General features: G+C 44.4%; 1 protein-coding gene across 1 annotated transcript in view; it reads left to right on the top strand.

The window, feature by feature from the left end:
- LOC117487103 (protein kinase C epsilon type-like) overlaps positions 1–25491 on the top strand; it is a 101966-nt gene that overhangs the window by 5149 nt on the left and 71326 nt on the right. Inside the window, exon 2 of the mRNA XM_034135748.1 lies at positions 22727–22790. Within this exon, the coding sequence (XP_033991639.1) occupies positions 22727–22790 (64 nt within the window). The remainder of the gene's footprint in view (positions 1–22726; positions 22791–25491) is intronic.

The following is a 25491-nucleotide window of genomic DNA, read 5'->3' as shown; positions in this document are numbered from 1 at the left end:
TGATATACACCTGAACATCAGCAGGAGAGGACTCTTTAAAGTAGAGACACTACATACTGATATACACCTGAACATCAGCAGGAGAGGACTCTTTAAAGTAGAGGCACTACATACTGATATACACCTGAACATCAGCAGGAGAGGACTCTTTAAAGTAGAGACACTACATACTGATATACACCTGAACATCAGCAGGAGAGGACTCTTTAAAGTAGAGACACTACATACTGATATACACCTGAACATCATCAGGAGAGGACTCTTTAAAGTAGAGACACTACATACTGATATACACCTGAACATCAGTAGGAGAGGACTCTTTAAAGTAGAGACACTACATACTGATATACACCTGAACATCAGTAGGAGAGGACTCTTTAAAGTAGAGACACTACATACTGATATACACCTGAACATCAGCAGGAGAGGACTCTTTAAAGTAGATACACTACATACTGATATACGCCTGAACATCAGCAGGAGAGGACTCTTTAAAGTAGTTACACTACATACTAGAATGAACCTGAACATCAGCAGACTATGTCCTTTTTAACAAGAGGGTGTGAACAGGAACCTCTAACCCATGTTCTGGGACAAATACAAGCCCAAACACAACCTGTCGACGAACAGAAAATCATACATCAAAACAAACCAAAACACACACACACGCACACGCACACGCACACGCACACACACACACACACACACACAACACACACACACACACACACACACACACACACACACACACACACACACACACACACCACACACACACACACACACACACACACACCACACACACACACACACTTTCAATCCACTTCCCAGATATTTGAGCTCATTACTCGGGCATGCGTAAAGAACAATATGCTACGATACGAAAAATGAAAATGAGTGTGTGATGGATCGTGTGAATTCTCCAAAGCATTGACAGCATCTGGACTTCCATCGGCTCCCTCCATTTGCACCAAATACAGACTAAACTAAATAATCACTTCTACTGTCAGGTGATATTTCAGTGGCAGCTCTTCTCATAGCTAATTTCAGTTAGAGTTCATCAGGCTAAGTGGTCTGCTCACAAAGTGCTTCCCTAAAAACACACACTCTGCACTGATTCATTCAGGTGAGAGCAGATGCTTCACACAAGTGTTGTTATTAGAGAGGCAAATAATACAGGGACCTAAATCCTGTCTGACTGCCGTTTCCTGCATTTCCAACACTGTAAATCTCTGTATCTGCACTAGGGCTGTGCAATTAATCGTATTTTAATCTCGATTACGATTTTGGCTTGCAACGATTACGAAAATAACGTAATCGAAATAAAACGATTATTATTTTTATAAAAAAAAAAAAAAATGTAATTTTTTTTTTGGTTTTTCAGTTGAATTATACTTAAAGTTCAGGGTAATCAACTGTTAAAAACATACTGTTCACATTTTTGTTTCAATAAATGGATGTTTTCAAAGTAAATGGATAATCGTTTTTAATAATCGTGATATCAATTATTGACCAAAATAATCGTGATTAGGATTTTTGCCATAATCGCACAGCCCTAATCTGCACTCCTTTGCTCACTTTCTATCCCTCAGGCGTGTGTGTTTGTGACCTGAGCAGAGTTTCTAGAAGTTGTACCATCTTGACGGTAATTCTGCACAACCAGAATCACAACTTGGTGATATGAAATGCCATATTCAACTCGCAGAAAGCACAATATCTGAGGCTAAATATATGTTAAAGTACATTTTGGAGCTCCAGAGATTTTCTGGCCTTCGAATCGTAACAAAACAAATTAGTTTTGGTACAGATTCTCTGAAAAAACCCCACAAAAGGATCATTTAATATACTGTATTTGCAGATTTATAATGAGAATTATGGTGCAAAAATGATCAATCCCTATGTGTGATTAGTTTATCCAAATAATTGATGGCGATGTTTGGAAGTCTTTATTTACTTTAGATGAATATCAGCTAACATCGATGGATGATCTCCCTTCCACGTTTGTATAAAACAGTTTTTTTGCACTACAAAATGTTGCAAAGTCTTTAGTAAATGCACTTTTTAAAATAAAAGGAAACCGAACAAGCAGCTGAATTGATTTCATCTCCAGTCTAGAGCCCCTACCAATATCCCAACCACTACGTAATTAGTTTATCCAATGAATCCATATTTGGGAATTGATGGCGATGTTTGGAAGTCTTTATTTACTTTTAATGAATATCTGTTAACATCAATTGCTTATCTACCCTTCTGTATTTGCAGAAAATAGTACTTTTCCACTACAAAATGTTCCAAAGTCTGCACTAAACACACTTTTTTTTAAATAAAAGGATACCGAACAAGCAGCTGAATAGATTTAATCTCCAGTCTAGAGCAACACTCGTCTCTTCTTTGCCAACTTTCTGTTTGTTTCGATGGTTTGGTTCCCAGCTGTGGTTGTAACGCTGTGGTGTCTCAACTGTGATGAAGCCAGATCACTGTGTGGTTCTCCTGCGGTCAGAAAGAGTCAATGATCGTGAATCAACTGCTGGAGGATGATGAGGAAAAGGAGTGGAATAACTACAACTGTATCTGGCAGATCAGCAGGTGTGAAAGACAACACCCTCCCTGATTCTGAGGGGCTTTCCCACCTCTGCAGCAGAGACTGTACCGCGTCATTCTTTACTTTAGATTGTATTAAACTGCAAAGGCAAGGCAAGTTTGTTTATACAGCACCTTTCAACACAAGGCAATTCAAAGTGCTTTACAGAAATGAAAGACATTAAGAAAATGGCATTTCAAAAGAGTAATTAAAAAGCAAAGATAATAAAATAAACATAAGAATAAAAGTTACAGTGCAGTGTAAGATATGAATAGTTCAATTAAAACCAGCCACAAAAATAAAAAACTAAGACATCAATGCGGCAGGAAGATAAACTCATAAAAGCTGCACTTATTCTAACCCTAGTGATGGTTCCTTTTCGTGCTAAAAGCCACTTTTCTGTTGTCATTAAGTAGAGACGAACACCTTGAAATTGTGAATATATTTGTCAGTTTGCAAGAGCTGTTGAATACTCGATTCTGATTGGCCCATTTGGACATTCCAGAGGTCTGTTATTTTTAAATAAAAGAACGTTGCCAAGAATAACAGACTGTTGCTAAGGAGAACAGACGTTTGTTTATTTTCAATTTTATTGCATTTTTATTTAATGTGCAATGCCTTGACTACATGCTGCTCGGACGAAAGGAATTCCTAAATTGGGATCAATAAAGTATATATAATTTAATATAATATGTATATCAGAGTTTCTGTTAGAATTTTCTTTTGCCGGTCAACATGTCCGTTAAAGTTTAAATCTTCCGGACAAAATTAGTGCCGGTCAAAGGTCTTCTTTGTTATTTATTGAGCTTTAAAACTAATTGATATGATTCGATATTAAATAAACTAATTATAGTAGATTAACTACATTATTCAAAAGTGTACAGTAACTTACAATAACACGGGAATAATAAACGGAGCGCTCTCTATCATGCAGCTTGCGGATCCAGTAACGAGTGACCCGACAGTAAAACTAAACATATCTATAACTAGTTTAGGTAGTTTGAGAGGTAATTAAAATAGCTACGTGTGATATTCTAACCTGAAGTGTGTGTTATATCTCTCACAGGCTCCGCCCTCTACTGGACTCTATGGGTACTACCTTATCATGCAAGCATTCACCTACTGAGATTTCTATAGACGTAGCCGGCCCCGGGGCGGGCCTACCTGAATGCGTGCGCATCTCACTTCCCTATAAAAGGAGGCCTCGCCTCCTGACCACCATCCTTTACTCTTCAGCGAGCAGAGGTGATAGCCTAGCACTGAGTCCGAGACGTATTATTTGAGAGAAAGGAAGAAAGTAAACGAGTATTTTTTGAAATCATGCCCTGGATTAAATAGCGGGCGTCGATCCCCACCACCTCTGCTTCGAGTGTGCCAGGATATGGCCGAGGCGGTGCAATTCACGTTCACCATTCCTTCCGGGTCCGGCGTCCATGGAAGTCCACCGCCCAGGGCTGTACTCTCCCTGGATGATGATCATGGCGGCGGGTGTGTGGGCTACTCGCTCATTGCTAGAGATGCCCCCGCCTCACAAGGTCAGAGCGATTATTGGGCCGCAAGGCCGAATAAGTAGCTTGGTCCACGGGCCTTGCCCCAGGCCTCGGTGGCTTCACATGATATAGGGGCGACCCTACTTCATCACAGGCCGCCGCCGCTGCCTGCCGTGTGATGTCCCTGGGATATCACGCCGCATGGCACTTTCCAAAGAGGACCGTGTTGATCTCCTGGGAGCCCCCGTGTTTACGGAAGGGCTCTTTGGATCGATCTCCTTGCTCACGGGATAAGGAGTAATCGCAGCGTGGCTGCTTCTTGCCCATCCCCAGAGGAAGAAACACTGTCATACACTCCCCGCCTCTGCCGTAAACCCCAGTATAGGGAGCCAGCAGGTGGGTATGTGCACGTGAGTGGGATAAACCGAGTGCTGTCAAAGCACTGTGCGGATTCAAGAGATGCTATTGCCGGCGTGCTGTTGTCAGAAAACACACCTTGCCTGGTATAATAGCTCCGATTAATGCATTTCACCGTTGAATGGGAAATACAGCGTTAATACGTGGGCGCGCGGCCCTCGTAAGAGTGGCCGCGGTGCGTTCAGGAACCTCCGCAGGAGAACGGTGGTTTACGTTTGTAAACTCTAGTTCTGGAGTGGTGTGTGTGTGGGAAAATGCATTCAGTAAACACGGTTGCATTTATCCCAGAGTAAGAGTCATCTCTCTCTACAACTCCACTTTTCCACATAATGTCCGTTTCAAAGAGAGTGACGGCCCCCCCTCCCCTGAGGGCGGGCCGCGGTGCGTTCAAAGACCTCAGTAGAGAGAAGAGTCACCGCTGCAGACGAGAGAGCGCAGCGCGACGGTGACACGAAGGGAGAGGTGCCGGCACGGAGATCCTGTGCCCGCGGTGCCCTCCACCTCTTCGGCCCACCCCGTGGAACCGGCGTGTCGGCACTCACGGGGACGGGCTGCCCAGCCCCGGCAGGCTCCGCAGCAGCAGAGAGCGGCCGGGTGGGGTGCTCCGTCTTTACGGAGCTGTCTGGCGGGGGGAGAAAATCTCTCCGCCCGGGACGAGAGGGCGAATCCCGCCTCCTCCCTGTATAATGCACAGATCACTACGTTTTCTAAATAAAAATTAGGTTGATCTGTATCCAAATCTAGGTGTCTTTTGTTTTCACAAATGCTACACTTACACACAATGTTAACCGTACAAATTCCCCATTCGCTGCCCCAGCTGTAGCTCCTGTAAAGGAGGTGACTAGTGGGCATGCGCAGATGAGAGGGATGAACCGCAGGGAGTGCTATCTAAAGGAAAGCGCTATGCGGTTACAGGGACATTATGGCCGGCGTATTGCTGTCAGAGAACACACTACGCCTAGAGCAAAGACTCCAGTTAATGCAGTTTACCGTAGTGGTAAACTGCATTATGGCGGAGCCCGCACTCACACAAGAGCGCGTGGCGGTGCGTTCAGGTACCTCAGTAAATAATTGGCCCTTTCTGTGTCGACCCTCCATGGGCAAATCTTCCATTCATGGGGAGTTTTGTGGCGGAACGGGTCACCAGAGAGTATCACAGCTTCATAGCTGCGGCCACACAGCTGAGGGCTTGTCCATAAACACAATGTTATGGGGAATGGAAACTCAGCTGTGTACTAATAGGGTGGATGGACAGGTCGCTGAAACGGGGCTAAAAAAATAAAAATAAAGAGCTTTTTGAACATTAAAGCATGGAGACATGTCCCAGTAGAGGTACTACTTACTGATATACACCTGAACATCAGCAGGAGAGGACTCTTTAAAGTAGAGACTGTAGTGCCGAGAGAAGGGAGACAGAGGCGGTGCATCGGAGGTGCAAATCTCACTTTATTGGGGAGCTGAAACTGACATGCTGTCGGGTCGCAGCCGCAGAAGAGAAGAGAAAGTGTAAGGGACAACACACAGTAGGTACCCCGGAGGTACCGTCAACATATCTGTCCGTGCGGAAACAATACCCCCAACCTGTAGTTCCTGGATTGAATTATGTAACCCCAGTGTATGAATCAGTGATCACTACACAAGCCCCCCCAGAATTCAACCATGGACACAATCCTCGCGTCCGGGAGGAAGCACCACAGGGGCCGAGGAGGGCGGGGCCGCCGGCGAGGGCCGGGCCGTGGAACGGGCCGTCGGAAGGGGGCCGCAGGAGAGGGTAGGGGCCCCAACAAGGGCGAGGGCATCCCCACCGGAGGGTGGGGGGCGGGCCGGAACGGGCCGTCGTCAGGGGGCCGCAGAAAGCAGGGTAGGGGCCCCAACGAGGGCGAGGGCATCCCCACCGGGGGGTGGGGGGCGGGCCGGAACGGGCCGTCGTCAGGGGGCCGCAGAAAGCAGGGTCGCTGTGTTGCGACGTGGGGACGGGCGTGAAAAACCCGGAGGTCCCCAGCAGGGAGGAGCGCTGCCCGGCCGCAGGTGAAGGCACAGCGGCGGCGGGCACGAAGTCCCCGGGAGGAGGGAGCCGTGGACAGGGGAGAGGCCAGACGGGGCGCCGTCGAGGCGAACCGTGAGCCGCGGTTAGAGGCGAGGCCAGGCAGGGTCCCGAAGCGCGCCACCCGCGGGCCGATGAAGGCACGGGCGACGTTCGAAACCGCCGAGGCGAGGGAAGAGGCGAGACGGGGTCCAGAAGCGCGTCACCCACGGGCCGAAGCAGGCGTGTGTGACGTCCGAAACCGCCGTCGAGGTGGTGATAAAGCGAGAGGGTCCACACGAGGCCGACCAGACATGGTCGAACCTCCTCTCAGGCACCAGAAAAAGCTCAAAAATGGTCGTCCTGTCCACGATCAAAAACAGGTGGGCGAAATAGCGAGAGGATCCATGCGAGGCCGACCAGACTTGATCGAACCTCCTCTCAGGCACCACAAAAAACAAAAACAAAAAAAAAACAGTCGGATGTCGATAGCCGCTGGTAGCAGCTATCCGTTAGCTGTCGTGGCTAGCTGGCGTGGCTAGCTATCGTTAGCAGCCGAGGCTAGCCGCTCTCGACGGCCGGTAGTCGCTGTCGTCGTCGTCGCCCCGGAGCCTCTGCTAGGCGGCGTGCCCCCACCAGGGAAGGTGCTGCAGCGTGCAGCAGCAAGCACCTCGGGGGTAAATCGCAGGGCGGCCAGGAGGAACCGGCCAGCATCTCCGGCCAAAGCGCGGGGCTCAACACTAGCCGAGTTAGCTAGCGCAGCACGGACATGCAGCATGTCCCGAAGAACCAGCTCCACGAGGCAGAAGTCGGGTCCCTCCATACCCAGCAGGTCGTGCATCGTCCCCTCGTAGCAGGAAGGCTTGCTGCCCTCCAGTGCCGAGACGAAGCGGGAATGGCGAGCGACGTTCCCAGCCATTCCGTGGGGCGCACCGAGCCTCAGTCCGTGCGCACGTGGCAGCAACGGAGGTCTCCAAAAATCCCCGGCATTTCGAGAAAAAACAAGAGTTTTTCTGCCGTGTTCGGTTCAGTCTCGGAACCTTCGCGAGACTTATGTCAGGGTCACCAATGTAGTGCCGAGAGAAGGGAGACGGAGGCGGTGCATCGGAGGTGCAAATCTCACTTTATTGGGGAGCTGAAACTGACATGCTGTCGGGTCGCAGCCGCAGAAGAGAAGAGAAAGTGTAAGGGACAACACACAGTAGGTACCCCGGAGGTACCGTCAACATATCTGTCCGTGCGGAAACAATACCCCCAACCTGTAGTTCCTGGATTGAATTATGTAACCCCAGTGTATGAATCAGTGATCACTACAAGACACTACATACTGATATACACCTGAACATCAGCAGGAGAGGACTCTTTAAAGTAGAGACACTACATACTGATATACACCTGAACATCAGCAGGAGAGGACTCTTTAAAGTAGAGACACTACATACTGATATACACCTGAACATCAGCAGGAGAGGACTCTTTAAATATAAGATCTGGAATAAAATCCTCTGACGCCCTCTGTGTTGATTCTGGACTGAGTTATGTTTTTTATTTGCTTAAAGGCACTTTAACATCTCAGTTTCCTCAGTCTGTGTAAACTCTGGTGCAGACAGAACCATGGAGGAAGCGTTCAGCCTGATCTCTGCTTGACCCTTTTTCAGAGGGGTGTCCTCTCTGTGGACCGAAGGAAACGTGTGTGTGTGTGTGTGTGTGTGTGTGTGTGTGTGTGTGTGTGTGTGTGTGTGTGTGTGTGTGTGTGTGTGTGTGTGTGTGTGTGTGTGTGTGTGTGTGTGTGTGTGTGTGTGTGTGTGTGTGTGTGTGTGTGTGTGTGTGTGTGTGTGTGTGTGTGTGTGTGTGTCTAATAATAGAGTGTGTTTGAGTCACACGGTAGGCCCTACTTCCTGTTTTCACTGTCCAAGTTTACTTCCCAGAGAAAGAAGGGAAGAGGGAGAGAGGGAAGGCCTCCAGGTGCAGCTTCTGTCATCTTTCATTCATCTGGTGTGTAGTGTGTAGTACAGAACAAAACAATGCAGAAATACTAAATATATCTCTGTAATAACGGTATTTTTTGTTAACATAACTGATATTCTTTAAGGTATAGAAGTCCCTTTTTGTGCACCTCGTCATTCTCATGGAGATTCCTGTTGTTTTTGCTCAGTCTCTCACTACTTCCTGTCTTGTTTCTGCTGATAGCATCTCTGTTGTTGTGCTCTATTGTAAGCCTATAGATAGAAATGCAGACCTGTTTTTGGAAGTGTAGTTAAAGAGTCCTCTACTGTTGAGGGAAATTGGCGAGAGTAAGATTTCATTAGATCCCGTCTGTTTCATGGTCATATTTTCTGTCAATGCGTGACATCAGATTCAAGATAACTCCCCACATTCACAAGTTTTCTCCATTCGCTAAACCCCCCTAATGTCGTGTGTGTGTGTGTGTGTGTGTGTGTGTGTGTGTGTGTGTGTGTGTGTGTGTGTGTGTGTGTGTGTGTGTGTGTGTGTGTGTGTGTGTGTGTGTGTGTGTGTGTGTGTGTGTGTGTGTGTGTGTGTGTGTGTCGCCTGTAGCTGTAGGTCTCTTTGAGGATACATGCAGCCACATGACTTCAGCTTGACTAAAGCTCATGTGATGTGATGCTTTACAAGCTGTGTGTGTGTGTGCGTGTGTGTGCGTGTGTGTGTGTGCGTGTGTGTGCGTGTGTGTGTATGCGTTTCAGTGTGTTTGTGATTAAGTTAAATTGTAGCTCATTAGGCTTCAGTTGACAACATGTGACACTAATGATTGAATCAGTCAGAGATATATGAAAGGGTACAAATAAAACAAGAACCTTGAAGGTGCTTTAACATCCTCTGAGGCAGTGGTTCCCAACCTGGGGGGCGCGCCCCCCTTGGTGGGGCGCCAAAGATCGCAGGGGGGGCGCCAGGCCTCAGATGATTTGAGGCCAAATATCATATTTAGACTTTTTTTTTTTTTTTTTTTTTTCTTTTACATATAATTGTAACGCAATACATGATTGTCGCTAAAAGCCTTGTCTCTACATTACAACATGTAATGCAACTTCAAACAGGAGTCATTTGGGGGGGCTCTTGGGAAAAGCCCCCCCAAATGAAAAAAGGTTGGGAACCCCTGCTCTGAGGCACCTGAGGCCTGTACTACGAAACTGGATTTTCCTAACCTGGATATGTTTGAGTTAGCCGGTTGGCCCAATCCAAAACATACGCACTCTGGCTAAGCTGTACTACGACGCTGGTTATCAAGTGGATCGCTCAAGCCAGCCGTGTCCTATCTAGTTAGGTGCGCGTTCACATGAAAGGGGTGGTATTTGGAGCATTCGACCAATCTCAAACATGGACAAGCGTACTGACAGCGCAGCGTCATACTTCCTGAATGAAAAGTGAACTTTAATATTAGTCAAATATGAAGAAGTTAAACTTTAAACATCCATGACTTAAACACTTTATCCAGGATAAAAGCCACATAGCTGCACCTGCAAGGTGAATACAGCTGGTAAAAGAAAAAGTGTTTGAATGCGTACATTAACAGGTTTATGAAATCACTGCCCCGTCCAAGACACGATCTGACTTTAATTACATTTGACTCGAGTGTTTCGTCAACTTAATGTGTTGCTTAAAATAATACTTCTGCATACAGTATGAGACACTGTGAGTGTTGCACGGCCAGATACGGCTCAAGAAGCTGACTCAGATAAGGAAATATATGATACATTATGATGTGATATGATATGAATGATAATGGGACACATCGACGTCTGCACTCACAGTGCCGCGGACTGTACTTAATGTTACTCTGATCCGGTTACTTATGTCGTGGCAGATATTTAAGTAAGCTTTCTTAACGCTAATGTTATAATAGTCAGATTGCTCTGAAGATGGGAGGGGATATTCTATACATTTTCACGTTCACACAGTCAGTTGATTTTTGCCGGCCGTCTTTCCTGCAACGGCAGTTTTTCTGTATTTCCTCTATCCTGTAATATGACTTGATAGCTTTAAACTCCGCACACGGAGCTCTGATTGGTCAGCAGGCGGTGCTTTCACTGAGTTGATCTCTTAGCCTGCCACCTAACCTGCTCCGGAGCAGGTTAGCCGCTCAGCATAAGTTACCATGGAAATCTAGCCCGCTAAAAAGAGAACCAGCGTCGTAGGACCGGAAAGCCCGAGATTTCCCTGAATTTAGCCGGCTAAGCGAAAATCCGGCTTCGTAGTACAGGCCTCTGGTGATCTTGTTGCTGTTGATACCATCCAAACAACAAGATAAACAACACAAACAAACAACATATTCACACCACAGGTGGTTCTTTATCTCCAGGCTGATCTGGATCCTGACGCTGCACATCATCCTGTTCTTATTTGCATATGATGCAGTTAAAACAGGTGGTGTGATGTAAACATTATATATGTGACAGTGCAGTTTTAACCCTCAGGTATTTACCAAGCTAAGAGAGACTTCAGTTTGTATTAAGCTCCATCTTTGTTGTATTTTTAAGGTTCTTTATGATTCTGTAAAAGCCATGATCGTCTGCCTATGATCACTTATCATCTATAGGCGCTTTCACACCGGAGTACTTTTCCCCGTACTCTTCCCGTTTAGTTCCGATAGTTCCTGGGATTTTGCGTTCACACCAAAAAGAGAACTTAGTTCAGAGAACTTTAACCCCCTTTTCAGTCCCTGCTAGAGAGGTGGTACTATCCTGGGGAGAAAAAAGTTCCAATTTCTGATTGGCTGGGCGAATTGCAAACCACGCCCCGTAAAACTCTGAAAGGTTTTTTGAAGCCGCCATTGTATTTGCTTGCATTAGCATTATTAGCATTAGCGTTAGCCCCGCGCACCAACGGAGAGGGACTAACTTATGGCAACACAAAAGAAAACATGGGAGCGGTGGAGTGATGAGTCGGCGTTCTGGCGATTTACTCTGAAGGCTTCAGTAGAAGCTGCTGGGAGTCCCAGCAGCTTCGACTGAAGCCAGTCCCCAACTCCGCGGACTTCCGGCCGGGGACTTCGGGTGGCAGTATACGCCGTGAAGTGGTTTGCGGCCTGCCAGTAAACCCAAAGCAGAAGAAGAAGAAGTGACGTCAGCGGCTTCATTTGACTAATCCTCCCTCAGGGACTCATTCCGGTGTGAACGCGATCGGCTCTTTAGTTCCATAGGGGAACTAAGTGCTGGGAACTAAGTGCTGGGAACTAAGTGCTGGGAACTAAGTGCTGGGAACTAAGTGCTGGGAACTAAGAGCTGGGAACTAAGTACGGCAAAGTACTTGGTGTGAAAGCGGCTTATGTCTTTTTTATTAAGATCTATCCATTTTAAAAGCATTTTCTGCCCGTGCATTTCGCTTTTTCTCTTGCTACTCCTGTAATTAGATTATAGAGCATTAGAGTCAACAACGAAATGCAGTTTGCATCCAAACAGAAAGTGTACAGAGAAGTAGAGTGCATGAGGTTTCAATACATTCACACATCAGATCAATGTACATAAATATTAATACATGTATTTTGATAAGGTGCTGTAATACTGGGCTTTCAGAACCATGGACTGGACGGACATTGTTGATGTTGTTCTTAAATATTTATATTTTTCATCCATTATATTAGGCTTTCTTATTTCCTAAAGGTTTAAGACTCATGACCTTAAAACATGGCCTCCATTTACTTCAATTCATAAAGTCTTTTCACAATTGTTTGAGTATCTGCAGCTTGTAAAAAAAGTACTTGTTAGAGGATGCATGTTGAAATGTGTAATGAGTATTTAGATGTTGTGGATTTGTGAATGTTAAGATGTGCTCCTGGTGTTTATAAAGAGCTAACAGACCCAATATAAATCTGTAAGAAGAGCTAATGCTGCAGGTATGTTCGGAAGTACTGCCGGGAAAGGACAATGTGTGTGTGTGTGTGTTTGTGTGTGTGTGTGTGTGTGTGTGTGTGTGTGTGTGTGTGTGTGTGTGTGTGTGTGTGTGTGTGTGTGTGTGTGTGGTGTGTGTGTGTGTGTGTGTGTGGTGTGTGTGTGTGTGTGTGTGTGTGTGTGTGGTGTGTGTGTGAGTGAGTAAGATCACCCAGGGAATTTTGTTTTTTTTAGACATGGCAATATGTTCAAGCAGATGACTGTATACAAGAGAACTGGCAAAAGCCCAAGAACAGCCGTAATATACTAGACGTGTGTGTGTGTGTGTGTGTGTGTGTGTGGTGTGTGTGTGTGTGTGTGTGTGTGTGTGTGTGTGTGTGTGTGTGTGTGTGTGTGTGTGTGTGTGTGTGTGTGTGTGTGTGTGTGTGTGTGTGTGTGTGGTGGAAGCAGATGGGTGTGTGGGTGGTAACTTCCACTCTTGCTGAGAGTGAGAGCAGTAAGGATGAGCATAATGAGAGTGTTTAGAGGAGAGGACCATATAGAGATCAGTTTGTTTGTTCATATATTCTCCATTCAGCATTAGGTAAAGTAAAATGTGATATGTCATTTTGGACTCATTGTTGTATGATATATGAAAAAAAAAACACATTCATACAACATTATCAACATGTATGTTTCAATAGGACTATGTGCGTTCAGTGTGCAAAGTGATTTGGTGAATTTTAAAAAACAAGGTGAGAAATGTTGCTTTTAGGCAATGTATTTTTATTTTTGGGTGTTCATTTCAAACCTATGATTCATGATGAACTCGTCCATCAGTCAGTTAGAGGTGGTCATCCCTCTCCTTCATTCGAGGCAATGATCTCTATCTCCATCTGTGTGAAACCACGAGGAAACGCTAACGGCTGCTTTTTGCACAGCTGCAGAATTGAACTCGCATATATGGCGTATTGGCGAGTAATAGATTAGATGTAACGGGATTATGTAATCAGGATATTAGAAAAGGGGGGCTTCTTTCTAACCTCTACTGAAGTTACCTTTTGAATGCCGGACCTTTATGTTTGTGTTATTCTACACAGCAGTATTATTACTTTTACTTTAGAGTAAGATCTGAGTACTTCTTCCACCTGTACTTAGGCAATGTTCATTTTGGTAAGTGCACAGCTTGTAAATGTAACATCGAAATAACTTCAAATGATACCAGGCCTTAGACGTTGGCGTTGTTATGTGAGGTGCTGGTCCTCTGAAGTGTGTGTGTGTGGTGTGGTGTGTGTGTGTGTGTGTGTGTGTGTGTGTGTGTGTGTGTGTGTGTGTGTGTCTGTGTGTGTGTGTGTGTGTGTGTGTGTGTGTGTGTGTGGTGTGTGTGTGTGTGTGTGTGTGTGTGTGTGTGTGGTGTGTGTGGTGGTTGTCTGCGGTGTGTCAGTGGCAGTGTGCTCTCTGTTCTCTCTCTCTTGTCTAGTTTTGGATTCTTTTTTTTAATTGACCACATCCATGCCACTCAATGTTTAACAACATCTTTTAGAGATTTCATTTGAACGTTTTCTAAGGGGGCTGGGCATCTCTAAGCGATTGACCAATCACAACAGAGCCGGCCAGCTAACCAATCAGAGCAGACTGGGCTCTGGTTTCAGACAGAGGGTGAAAAGAGGTGCTGCAGCACAGACAGTATGAGAAAAATAAAGAGCTTTTTGAACATTAAAGCATGGAGACATGTCCCAGTAGAGACACTACATACTGATATACACCTGAACATCAGCAGGAGAGGACTCTTTAAAGTAGAGACACTACATACTGATATACACCTGAACATCAGGAGGAGAGGACTCTTTAAAGTAGAGACACTACATACTGATATACACCTGAACATCAGCAGGAGAGGACTCTTTAAAGTAGAGACACTACATACTGATATACACCTGAACATCAGCAGGAGAGGACTCTTTAAAGTAGAGACACTACATACTGATATACAGCTGAACATCAGCAGGAGAGGACTCTTTAAAGTAGAGTCACTACATACTGATATACACCTGAACATCAGCAGGAGAGGACTCTTTAAAGTAGAGACACTACATACTGATATACACCTGAACATCAGCAGGAGAGGACTCTTTAAAGTAGAGACACTACATACTGATATACACCTGAACATCAGCAGGAGAGGACTCTTTAAAGTAGAGTCACTACATACTGATATACACCTGAACATCAGGAGGAGAGGACTCTTTAAAGTAGAGACACTACATACTGATATACACCTGAACATCAGGAGGAGAGGACTCTTTAAAGTAGAGACACTACATACTGATATACACCTGAACATCAGCAGGAGAGGACTCTTTAAAGTAGAGACACTACATACTGATATACACCTGAACATCAGCAGGAGAGAACTCTTTAAAGTAGAGACACTACATACTGATATACACCTGAACATCAGCAGGAGAGGACTCTTTAAAGTAGAGACACTACATACTGATATACACCTGAACATCAGCAGGAGAGGACTCTTTAAAGTAGAGACACTACATACTGATATACACCTGAACATCAGCAGGAGAGGACTCTTTAAAGTAGAGACACTACATACTGATATACACCTGATCATCAGCAGGAGAGAACTCTTTAAAGTAGAGACACTACATACTGATATACACCTGAACATCAGCAGGAGAGAACTCTTTAAAGTAGAGACACTACATACTGATATACACCTGAACATCAGCAGGAGAGGACTCTTTAAAGTAGAGACACTACATACTGATATACACCTGAACATCAGCAGGAGAGGACTCTTTAAAGTAGAGACACTACATACTGATATACACCTGAACATCAGCAGGAGAGGACTCTTTAAAGTAGAGACACTACATACTGATATACACCTGAACATCGGCAGGAGAGGACTCTTTAAAGTAGAGACACTACATACTGATATACACCTGGACATCAGCAGGAGAGGACTCTTTAAAGTAAATACACTACATACTGATATACACCTGAACATGAGCAGGAGAGGACTCTTTAAAGTAGAGACACTACATACTGATATACACCTGCACATCAGCAGGAGAGGACTCTTTAAAGTAGAGACACTACATACTGATATACACCTGAACATCAGCAGGAGAGAACTCTTTAAAGTAGAGACACTACATACTGATATACACCTGAACATCAGCAGGAGAGGACTCTTTAAAGTAGAGACACTACATACTGATATACACCTGAACATCGGCAGGAGAGGACTCTTTAAAGTAGAGACACTACATACTGATATACACCTGGACATCAGCAGGAGAGGACTCTTTAAAGTAGAGACATTACATACTGATATACACCAGAACATCAGCAGGAGAGGACTCTTTAAAGTAGAGACATTACATACTGATATACACCTGAACATCAGCAGGAGAGGACTCTTTAAAGTAGAGACATTACATACTGATATACACCTGAACATCAGCAGGAGAGGACTCTTTAAAGTAGAGACATTACATACTGATATACACCTGAACATCAGCAGGAGAGGACTCTTTAAAGTAGAGACATTACATACTGATATACACCTGAACATCAGCAGGAGAGGACTCTTTAAAGTAGAGACACTACATACTGATACACCTGAAAATGAGCAGAATAGGGCCCCTTTAAAACGTGGCTATGTAGACTCCAAACAACGATGAAGGAGAGTGCATCCTCCTTCATCCTCTACTGATATGAGGCTCCTTCAGTGAACTTTGACCTCTGTGTGCGTACAGCCGTCAGCTCTCAGATAAACAGTCATGACGAGTAAAAGTAGAGCTATGCATCCGCCATGTGTCTCAGGATTTACAACACACACAGTGAAGGGCCTTTTCCTTCCTCCAACGCTCTATATTTAGTGACATCTGCACCTGTGAGCCTGAGCAGTGACCTCACAGGAAGGGAGGCGCTGTGTGTGTGTGTGTGTGTGTGTGTGGGTGTGTGTGTGTGTGTGTGTGTGTGTGGGTGTGTGTGTGTGTGTGTGTGTGTGGTGTGTGTGTGTGTGTGTGTGTGTGTGTGTGTGTGTGTGTGTGTGTGTGTGTGTGTGTGTGTGTGTGGGATGTTTGGAGTCTACACAGCCCCATTTTAAAAAGGACATATTCTGCTAATTTTCAGGTGTATATCAGTATGTAGTGTCTCTACTTTAAAGAGTCCTCTCCTGCTGATGTTCAGGTGTATATCAGTATGTAGTGTCTCTACTTTAAAGAGTCCTCTCCTGCTGATGTTCAGGTGTATATCAGTATGTAGTGTCTCTACTTTAAAGAGTCCTCTCCTGCTGATGTCCAGGGTGTATATCAGTATGTAGTGTCTCTACTTTAAAGAGTCCTCTCCTGCTGATGTTCAGGTGTATATCAGTATGTAGTGTCTCTACTTTAAAGAGTCCTCTCCTGCTGATGTTCAGGTGTATATCAGTATGTAGTGTCTCTACTTTAATGAGTCCTCTCCTGCTGATGTTCAGGTGTATATCAGTATGTAGTGTCTCTACTTTAATGAGTCCTCTCCTGCTGATGTTCAGGTGTATATCAGTATGTAGTGTCTCTACTTTAAAGAGTCCTCTCCTGCTGATGTTCAGGTGTATATCAGTATGTAGTGTCTCTACTTTAAAGAGTCCTCTCCTGCTGATGTCCAGGTGTATATCAGTATGTAGTCAGTGTCTCTACTTTAAAGAGTCCTCTCCTGCTGATGTTCAGGTGTATATCAGTATGTAGTGTCTCTACTTTAAAGAGTCCTCTCTTGCTGATGTCCAGGTGTATATCAGTATGTAGTCAGTGTCTCTACTTTAAAGAGTCCTCTCCTGCTGATGTCCAGGTGTATATCAGTATGTAGTCAGTGTCTCTACTTTAAAGAGTCCTCTCCTGCTGATGTTCAGGTGTCTATCAGTATGTAGTCAGTGTCTCTACTTTAAAGAGTCCTCTCCTGCTGATGTTCAGGTGTATATCAGTATGTAGTCAGTGTCTCTACTTTAAAGAGTTCTCTCCTGCTGATGTCCAGGTGTATATCAGTATGTAGTGTCTCTACTTTAAAGAGTCCTCTCCTGCTGATGTCCAGGTGTATATCAGTATGTAGTGTCTCTACTTTAAAGAGTCCTCTCCTGCTGATGTTCAGGTGTGTATCAGTATGTCGTGTCTCTACTTTAAAGAGTCCTCTCCTGCTGATGTTCAGGTGTGTATCAGTATGTAGTGTCTCTACTTTAAAGAGTCCTCTCCTGCTGATGTTCAGGTGTATATCAGTATGTAGTGTCTCTACTTTAAAGAGTCCTCTCCTGCTGATGTCCAGGTGTATATCAGTATGTAGTCAGTGTCTCTACTTTAAAGAGTCCTCTCCTGCTGATGTTCAGGTGTCTATCCGTATGTAGTCAGTGTCTCTACTTTAAAGAGTCCTCTCCTGCTGATGTTCAGGTGTATATCAGTATGTAGTCAGTGTCTCTACTTTAAAGAGTCCTCTCCTGCTGATGTTCAGGTGTATATCAGTATGTAGTCAGTGTCTCTACTTTAAAGAGTTCTCTCCTGCTGATGTCCAGGTGTATATCAGTATGTAGTGTCTCTACTTTAAAGAGTCCTCTCCTGCTGATGTCCAGGTGTATATCAGTATGTAGTGTCTCTACTTTAAAGAGTCCTCTCCTGCTGATGTTCAGGTGTATATCAGTATGTAGTGTCTCTACTTTAAAGAGTCCTCTCCTGCTGATGTTCAGGTGTATATCAGTATGTAGGGTCTCTACTTTAAAGAGTCCTCTCCTGCTGATGTTCAGGTGTATATCAGTATGTAGTGTCTCTACTTTAAAGAGTCCTCTCCTGCTATTAGCATCATTAGTGACCGGCTCGCTGTAGATTAGCCTGAATACTTCTTTCTGTTTCTAATTGTGATGTTTTTTTATCAACATGATTTTAGTAGCTCAGCTTCATTCCCACAGCTACGTACGGCAACCCAAGTAGGACATTCGACACAGCGGCGATTCGCAAAGAACAATAAAAAACCCGACAACATTAATCTGAACGAGAGATGAGTTATTGTTTTTACAACGTAATTTCCTGATTATTTGAGAAGAAATCCTTTTAGTGGGTTAAGAACATTCTTAGTGATCAGTGAGAAATGGATTTAACTTGTTTGACAGCCTTCACACTGGACAAATAAGAAACTGTAAATGTATGCAATCATTTATGGCATTCATAATTAATATCTAATTCTTAACAGTGAATGGTCTTCATTTATTTGTCTGGCCAAACTTTTTCTGTTGAGATTCCTGGAAAAGGGAAATTACTTTTCATAAAAAAAGTGGATTCAAGAATAAAACTGTTATTAGATCAGTCGGACGTCAAAGGTCCTGTTTGGATTGCCGTAAAATCAGGTAGTCACACCTCTTTGTATTTATTTGCACTATTTTATCCGTTTTATTGTGTTGCACTGTTGGAGGAGCCTGTGACCTAAGATGTTCATTGATATATCTACACATTACATGACATGTCACTTGTTAGACGCTTTTATCCAAAGCGACTTACATACTCAGTACTGTGGACAATCCCCACAGGAGCAATTTGGGGTGAAGTGTCTCAGGGACACAACGACATGCTGACTGCAGTGGGGTTTGAACCTGTGCTCCCCTAATCCGAACACCAACGTACTAGTCCACTGCGCCACACGCCTCCACTGTAGCTATGTACACATGACAATAAAAGCCTTGAATCTTGAATTGAATCTTGAATCCTATCAGTGGAGGAAGTGTGTGGACGCAGCGCTGGTAAAACACATGTTTACATTCAGTAACTTTGATCTGCTCGTACTGAAATAAGGAATCATTGAGAGTTCAGGCGGTCCTTTTAACAGCTTAAGAGCTGTGTCTTTTAGCCCCCAAAAAGGGGCAGGGCCATGACCTAGAGGGAAAGTATCTGATTGGTTGCTCTCCTGTACGCATCGTCTGCTACTACTGATGATTCTCCACAGATCTGCAGGTCCAGGACAGCTGCTTCAAACATCACATGGTCTCCATCATGTGGTGATCTGTGTGTGTGTGTGTGTGTGTGTGTGTGTGTGTGTGTGTGTGTGTGTGTGTGTGTGTGTGTGTGTGTGTGTGTGTGTGTGTGTGTGTGTGTGTGTGTGTGTGTGTGTGTGTGTGTGTGTGTGTGTGTGTGTGTGTGTGTGTGTGTGTGTGTGGGGATATCTGTGTGTGTGTATGTGTGTGTGTGTCTCGTGTGCTTCACATTTAAGTCAAGTCAAATTTAATTTATTAACCTTTTTTTGAGAACATCCTGAAACTGGACGCTCATGTATGGGGAACATAGAGACACACACACACACACACACACACACACACACACACACACACACACACACACACACACACTAACACACACTCAAAGGCAAATTAAATTGCAGGATTTAACTCGATTGAGCAGGTTTACGTCCATCCGCCCTAATGCATCTGAAGCAGTGTGTGTGTGTGTGTGTGTGTGTGTGTGTGTGTGTGTGTGTGTGTGTGTGTGTGTGTGTGTGTGTGTGGGTGTGTGTGTGTGTGTGTGTGTGTGTGTGTGTGTGTGTGTGTGTGTGTGTGTGTGTGTGTGTGTGTGTGTGTGTGTGTGTGTTGTGTAATGGTGTAGCTTTAGCACGATCCGTCATTCTGTTCAATACTAAAATGATGATTGATATTTATCACAATCATAAACACATGGAAAAAACTCATTTATTGTATTTTAATCAACGGTAGAAAATAAACATAGCTCATAGCCAATATCAGTTTTTTAATCATTCCATTTGTCACATGAAATACATGTCCTTTAAAGCGAAAAACGAATGAAAATAAACTGTCATGAATACCCAAATACAAAGGATTTATACCCAAAATAAGAACCCTCTAAGCTGCTTCCTGTGATGCTCCAACTGCTCACTTGTGAGGAGGGAGCGCTTGATTTAATGCACCACTCAGGAGCCGGGGTCAATTAAGGTTAATTGATTTGAAGCACAGTTGTGATTGTGTCTCCTGCAGCCTGACTGTGTGTGTGTGTGTGTGTGTGTGTGTGTGTGTGTGTGTGTGTGTGTGTGTGTGTGTGTGTGTGTGTGTGTGTGTGTGTGTGTGTGTGTGTGTGTGTGTGTGTGTGTGTGTGTGTGTGTGTGTGTGTGTGTGTGTGTGTGTGTGTGTGTGTGTGCTCCTTAACAAAAACATAATAAAGGTCAGTGGTAGTCTTGTCTACACTTGCAAGGTCTATCACACACACACACAGACACACACACACACACACACACACACACACACACACACACACACACACACACAAACACACACTATACACACACATACCCACAGTCTGTAGAAGTGAAAGCACATGACTTTGTTGAACTCTTTGCTCAGTTTTATTCCAGACACTGTGTACACACATGCACGCACACACGCACACACACACACACACACACACACACACACACACACACACACACACACACACACACACACACACACACCTTTTAGATCCCATTTCTACTCTATATGTCAAAGCCTGGGTTAAAATAAAAGACATTAATTATAAGAAACACATATTAACAATTTAAAAAATAAATATGCTCATAAATAAATATAGTTTTATGTTTTATGGAGGCAGAAACAGAACGCTAATGCAAGTGTTAAAACACCTCCTGTCCTGCTCTCCATTTCTAACAGAAAGACAGTTTTCCTGGTAACAAAAATCGCCAACACTTCGACACTGTTCACGTCATTGTCTTGCTTAAAATCCTTTATTCTAGTCCTGGCAGCAGAGCCCTCATTACTCTCTCTTCCAGATTGATGGTAATATTCTGCCTCATCTGTACATCTGCTCCAACAACTTCCTTCCTTCCGCTGCTTCTCGTAGAAAATGCAGATTGATGGGGATAATTATCCTGTTAGACTCAGAGTGCTCTGTGCAGCTCTGACATGTGCCAGTCCTGATAGAAGAGGCAAACAGTGGATGTGAAAAGACAGTGTGTTAATAAAAATGTAAATAATAACCAACCCCCTCATGCACTTTCACGTTGGAACGATCCAACAAAGTTTCTCTGTCCTCCCCCTCTGTCTCTCTGCTTTCCATCTCCCTCTGTATACATTATGAACCCACGCCTGTTCGCCTTCACTTAGTGCTGTTCTCTCTGTGTGTGTGTGTGTCTGTGTGTGTGTGTGTGTGTGTGTGTGTGTGTGTGTGTGTGTGTGTGTGTGTGTGTGTGTGTGTGTGTGTGTGCAAAACGGGGGATTATGGACAATGTAGGTGGTGCAAGGCAAGCTGCTGGTAAAAAACTCTGATCCCCCGACCAATGCCCACTTGCTTTTATAAGATGAGCTCGAATACACACACACACACACACACACACACACGCACACGCACACGCACACGCACACACACACGCAGAGACTTAATAGATTGGAGAGCAGCAGTTTTCTTAACTCTGTTGAGCTTCTCTCCGGCTTTCTGAATCCATTATGAGTGTGTGTGTGTTTATGTGTGAGAGTGTGTATGTGTGTGAGTGTGTGAGTTGTATACATGATGTGTGGGTGTTACAGGATATGTGTCAACCTCTAAGTTTCACACCACAGTGTTTGTGTGTTTTTTCCTCTCCAACTTTCTCTCTCTTCTTGTCACCACATCACCGCTCTGACACCGAGAGATTTCAGCCATCACACGGTTTAAAGGGGGTGGACGGCCTAAAAAAAAATATTTTTTTCCGATGCCAACATGCGGCATATTATGGGGCATGTATGCAAAAGCTACGTAAAATAATCCTTGTGATACGACTTCCTTTCTTTATTTTACTTTTATTGGTTGCATGAAAGAAATGCATCTATTTATCTAATGTAATATACAGTATGTAATTGATCTTTTATTTCCAAGTAATTCTAGTTTAATTATGTGTATCAATTGAGTTGAGTGTTGAGTTTACTCTTATGTTTTATTATTTCCAACTAAACCCATATAACTTGAGAGTGGCATATAAAGTGAAATTAAAGAAACGCCACAATGTTGACGTTAGCCAATGCTAATGGGGATCCCAACAGTACAATATCTTGTTTTTCATTACTTCACATATTTTATTCCAATTCTATTTCTACGATTCCAACCATATTCAATGTAAATACTTCTATATTTTACTATATTTTTGAAATAGTTTGTTATCTGTTTTTTAAATTTTTGTTATAATTTGATGTATGCACCACAACACCAAGTCAAGTTCCTCGTATGTGTTAACCTACCTGGTAATAAACCTGTTTATGATTCTGAACAAAGATATAAAGTGAAGACAGCTTTATTTATCTCAAGTGTTTTACTTCCTAATCTCTCCTTTTACCCCCCGTCTGACCCTCTGTTTCTCTCTCTGTCTGTGTGTTTAGGTCGACTTGGAGCCGGAGGGGAAGGTGTTTGTTGTTATCGACCTGTCAGGCTCTTCCAGTGAAGGTAAGAACTCCAATTAAACAGTTTAGTTGAAAACTCAATTTTGATTGGTCAATTTGGTCCATTCCAGAGGTCTTCTATTTTTCGCTAACAGACCGTTGCTAAGGAGAGAAGACTGTTACTAAGGAGAGAAGACCGTTGCTAAGGAGAGTAGACCGTTGCTAGGGAGAAAAGATCGTTGCTAGGGAGAGAAAACCATTGCTAGGGAGAGAAGACTGTTGCTAAGGAGAGTAGACCGTTGCTAGGGAGAGTAGACCGTTGCTAAGGAGAGTAGACTGTTGCTAGGGAGAGTAGACCTTTGCTAAGGAGAGTAGAACGTTGCTAAGGAGAGAAGACCATTGCTAGGGAGAGTAGACCGTTGCTAGGGCGAGAAGACCGTTGCTAAGGAGAGTAGACTCTTGCTAGGGAGAGTAGACCTTTGCTAAGGCGAGAGGACCGTTGCTAAGGAGAGTAGACTGTTGCTAGGGAGAGTAGACCTTTGCTAAGGAGAGTAGACCGTTGCTAAGGAGAGAAGACCATTGCTAGGGAGAATAGACCATTGCTAGGGCGAGAAGACCGTTGCTAAGGAGAAAAGACCATGGCTAGGGAGAGAAGTGCTTTGACAAAAAATCCATAAAAAAATGTCATCTGTGGAAGCCGTAATACTGTAAAAAGCACGACCAATCATTTTAGCCGGCCCGGCTAAAATAACTGGATGGCCTACCTGCCTGTCAGCCTTCCATCGGGGCACAAACTTATCTCATGCCCTCATTGGTCATGTTCGCGTTCGTGTGTGTTGGAGGAGGGGCTCTGTAAGGAAGTGGCAGATTTTCTCCGGTTGTGTATTTTCAAATTCTACGCACTCGAGCTGGTTTCTCCGAAATTACCTACCCCACCTTTAAGACTAATAAATACAACAATATAAAAGTAGGTAAATAATAAAGACTAAGAAAACATTTAAAGGACGGGGTTGCTAATAAAAAGCTAATCTAAAAGATGTGTCTTTAGCTTTCGTTTAACAATGTCCACTGAGTCCTCTCTGATATTTCCTGGTGTCCCACTGTTTGGGAGCGTAGTGGATTAAAGCCACTATGGCGAAACTGTCACCAGTAAAGAAAAGAGAAAGAGAAATGTGTGTGTGTGTGTGTGTGTGTGTGTGTGTGTGTGTGTGTGTGTGTGTGTGTGTGTGTGTGTGTGTGTGTGTGTGTGTGTGTGTGTGTGTGTGTGTGTGTGTGTGTGTGTGTGTGTGTGTGTGTGTGTGTGGTGTGTGTGTGTGTGTGTGTGTGTGCGCGTGCGTGTGTGTGTGTGCGTGTGTGTGTTTGAAGTAAGAAAACTGTTGAGTCTATTTGTTATCAGTACAAAGCATCAGAAAGTTGATTTTGCAAGTTTCCTGTGTGTCTCTCGCAGTGTGAGACATGATGTCATTCAGCCAGGTTCATCAGTGAAATTATGTCACTGAGTTCAGTGTGTGTGTGTGTGTGTGTGTGCGTGTGTGTGTGTGTGTGTGTGTGTGTGCGTGTGTGTGTGAAGTAAGAAAAATGTTGAGTCATTTTGTTATCAGTACGAAGCATCAGAAAGTTGATTTTGCAAGTTTCCTGTGTGTCTCTCGCAGTGTGAGACATTACATTACATTGCATTTAGCTGACGCTTTTATCCAAAGCGACTTACAGTAAGTGCATTCGACCAAGAAGATGCAAACTTGAAGAAGACAGAATCATATAAGTACATCAGGTTTCATAGAGCCAAAACATTTCAAGTGCTACTCAACTAGCTTTAGATAAGCCTGTCCTTTATTAGTATATAAATGCTTTGTTAGTAGTTCTATCGCTCGAAGTGGAGTCAAAAGAGATGAGTTTTCAGTCTGCTCCGGAAGATGTGTAAGCTTTCTGCTGTCCTGATGTCAATGGGGAGCTCATTCCACCACTTTGGAGCCAGGATAGCAAACCCACGTGTTTTTGCTGATGGGAACTTGGGTCCCCCTCGCAGTGCGGGTGCAGCGAGCCGTTTGGCCGATGCAGAGCGGAGTGCACGTGCTGGGGTGTATGGTTTAACCATGTCCTGGATGTAGGAAGGGCCAGATCCATTCACAGCATGGTACGCAAGTACTAGTGTCTTGAAGTGGATTCTAGCAGTTACTGGAAGCCAGTGAAGGGAGCGGAGGAGCGGTGTGGTGTGGGAACATTTAGGAAGGTTGAAGACCAGACGAGCCGCTGCATTCTGGATGAGCTGCAGAGGTTGGATGGCACATGCAGGCAGACCAGCCAGGAGGGAGTTGCAGTAGTCTAGGCGTGAGATGACGAGAGCCTGGACCAGAAGTTGCGTCGCTTTCTGGGTCAGGAGGGGACGTATCCTTCTGATGTTGTAAAGAGTGTATCTGCAGCAGCGGGTTGTAGCAGCGATGTTTGCAGTGAAGTTTGTTATCTAGATTCCCAGATTCCTTGCAGTCTGAGTCGGGGAAACAACAGAGGGGCCGATGGTGATTGTTAGGTCAAGAGTGGGACACTCTTTTCCCGGAAGAAAAAGCAGTTCAGTTTTGTCAAGGTTGAGCTTGAGGTGGCGAGCAGACATCCACTGAGAGATTTCTGCTAGACAAGCAGAGATGCGTGCGACGACCTGGGTCTCTGAGCGGGGAAAAGACAGAATGAATTGGGTGTCGTCAGCGTAACAATGGTATGAAAAACCATGCGGGCTAATGACAGATCTGAGCGAGTTTGTGTACAGAGAG

The sequence above is a fragment of the Trematomus bernacchii genome, unplaced genomic scaffold, assembly GCF_902827165.1.
Source record: "Trematomus bernacchii unplaced genomic scaffold, fTreBer1.1, whole genome shotgun sequence".
Taxonomy (NCBI): Eukaryota; Metazoa; Chordata; class Actinopteri; order Perciformes; family Nototheniidae; genus Trematomus; species Trematomus bernacchii.
The sequence above is the reverse complement of the archived record's forward strand: the minus strand, read 5'-3'. Positions and strand labels throughout refer to the sequence as shown.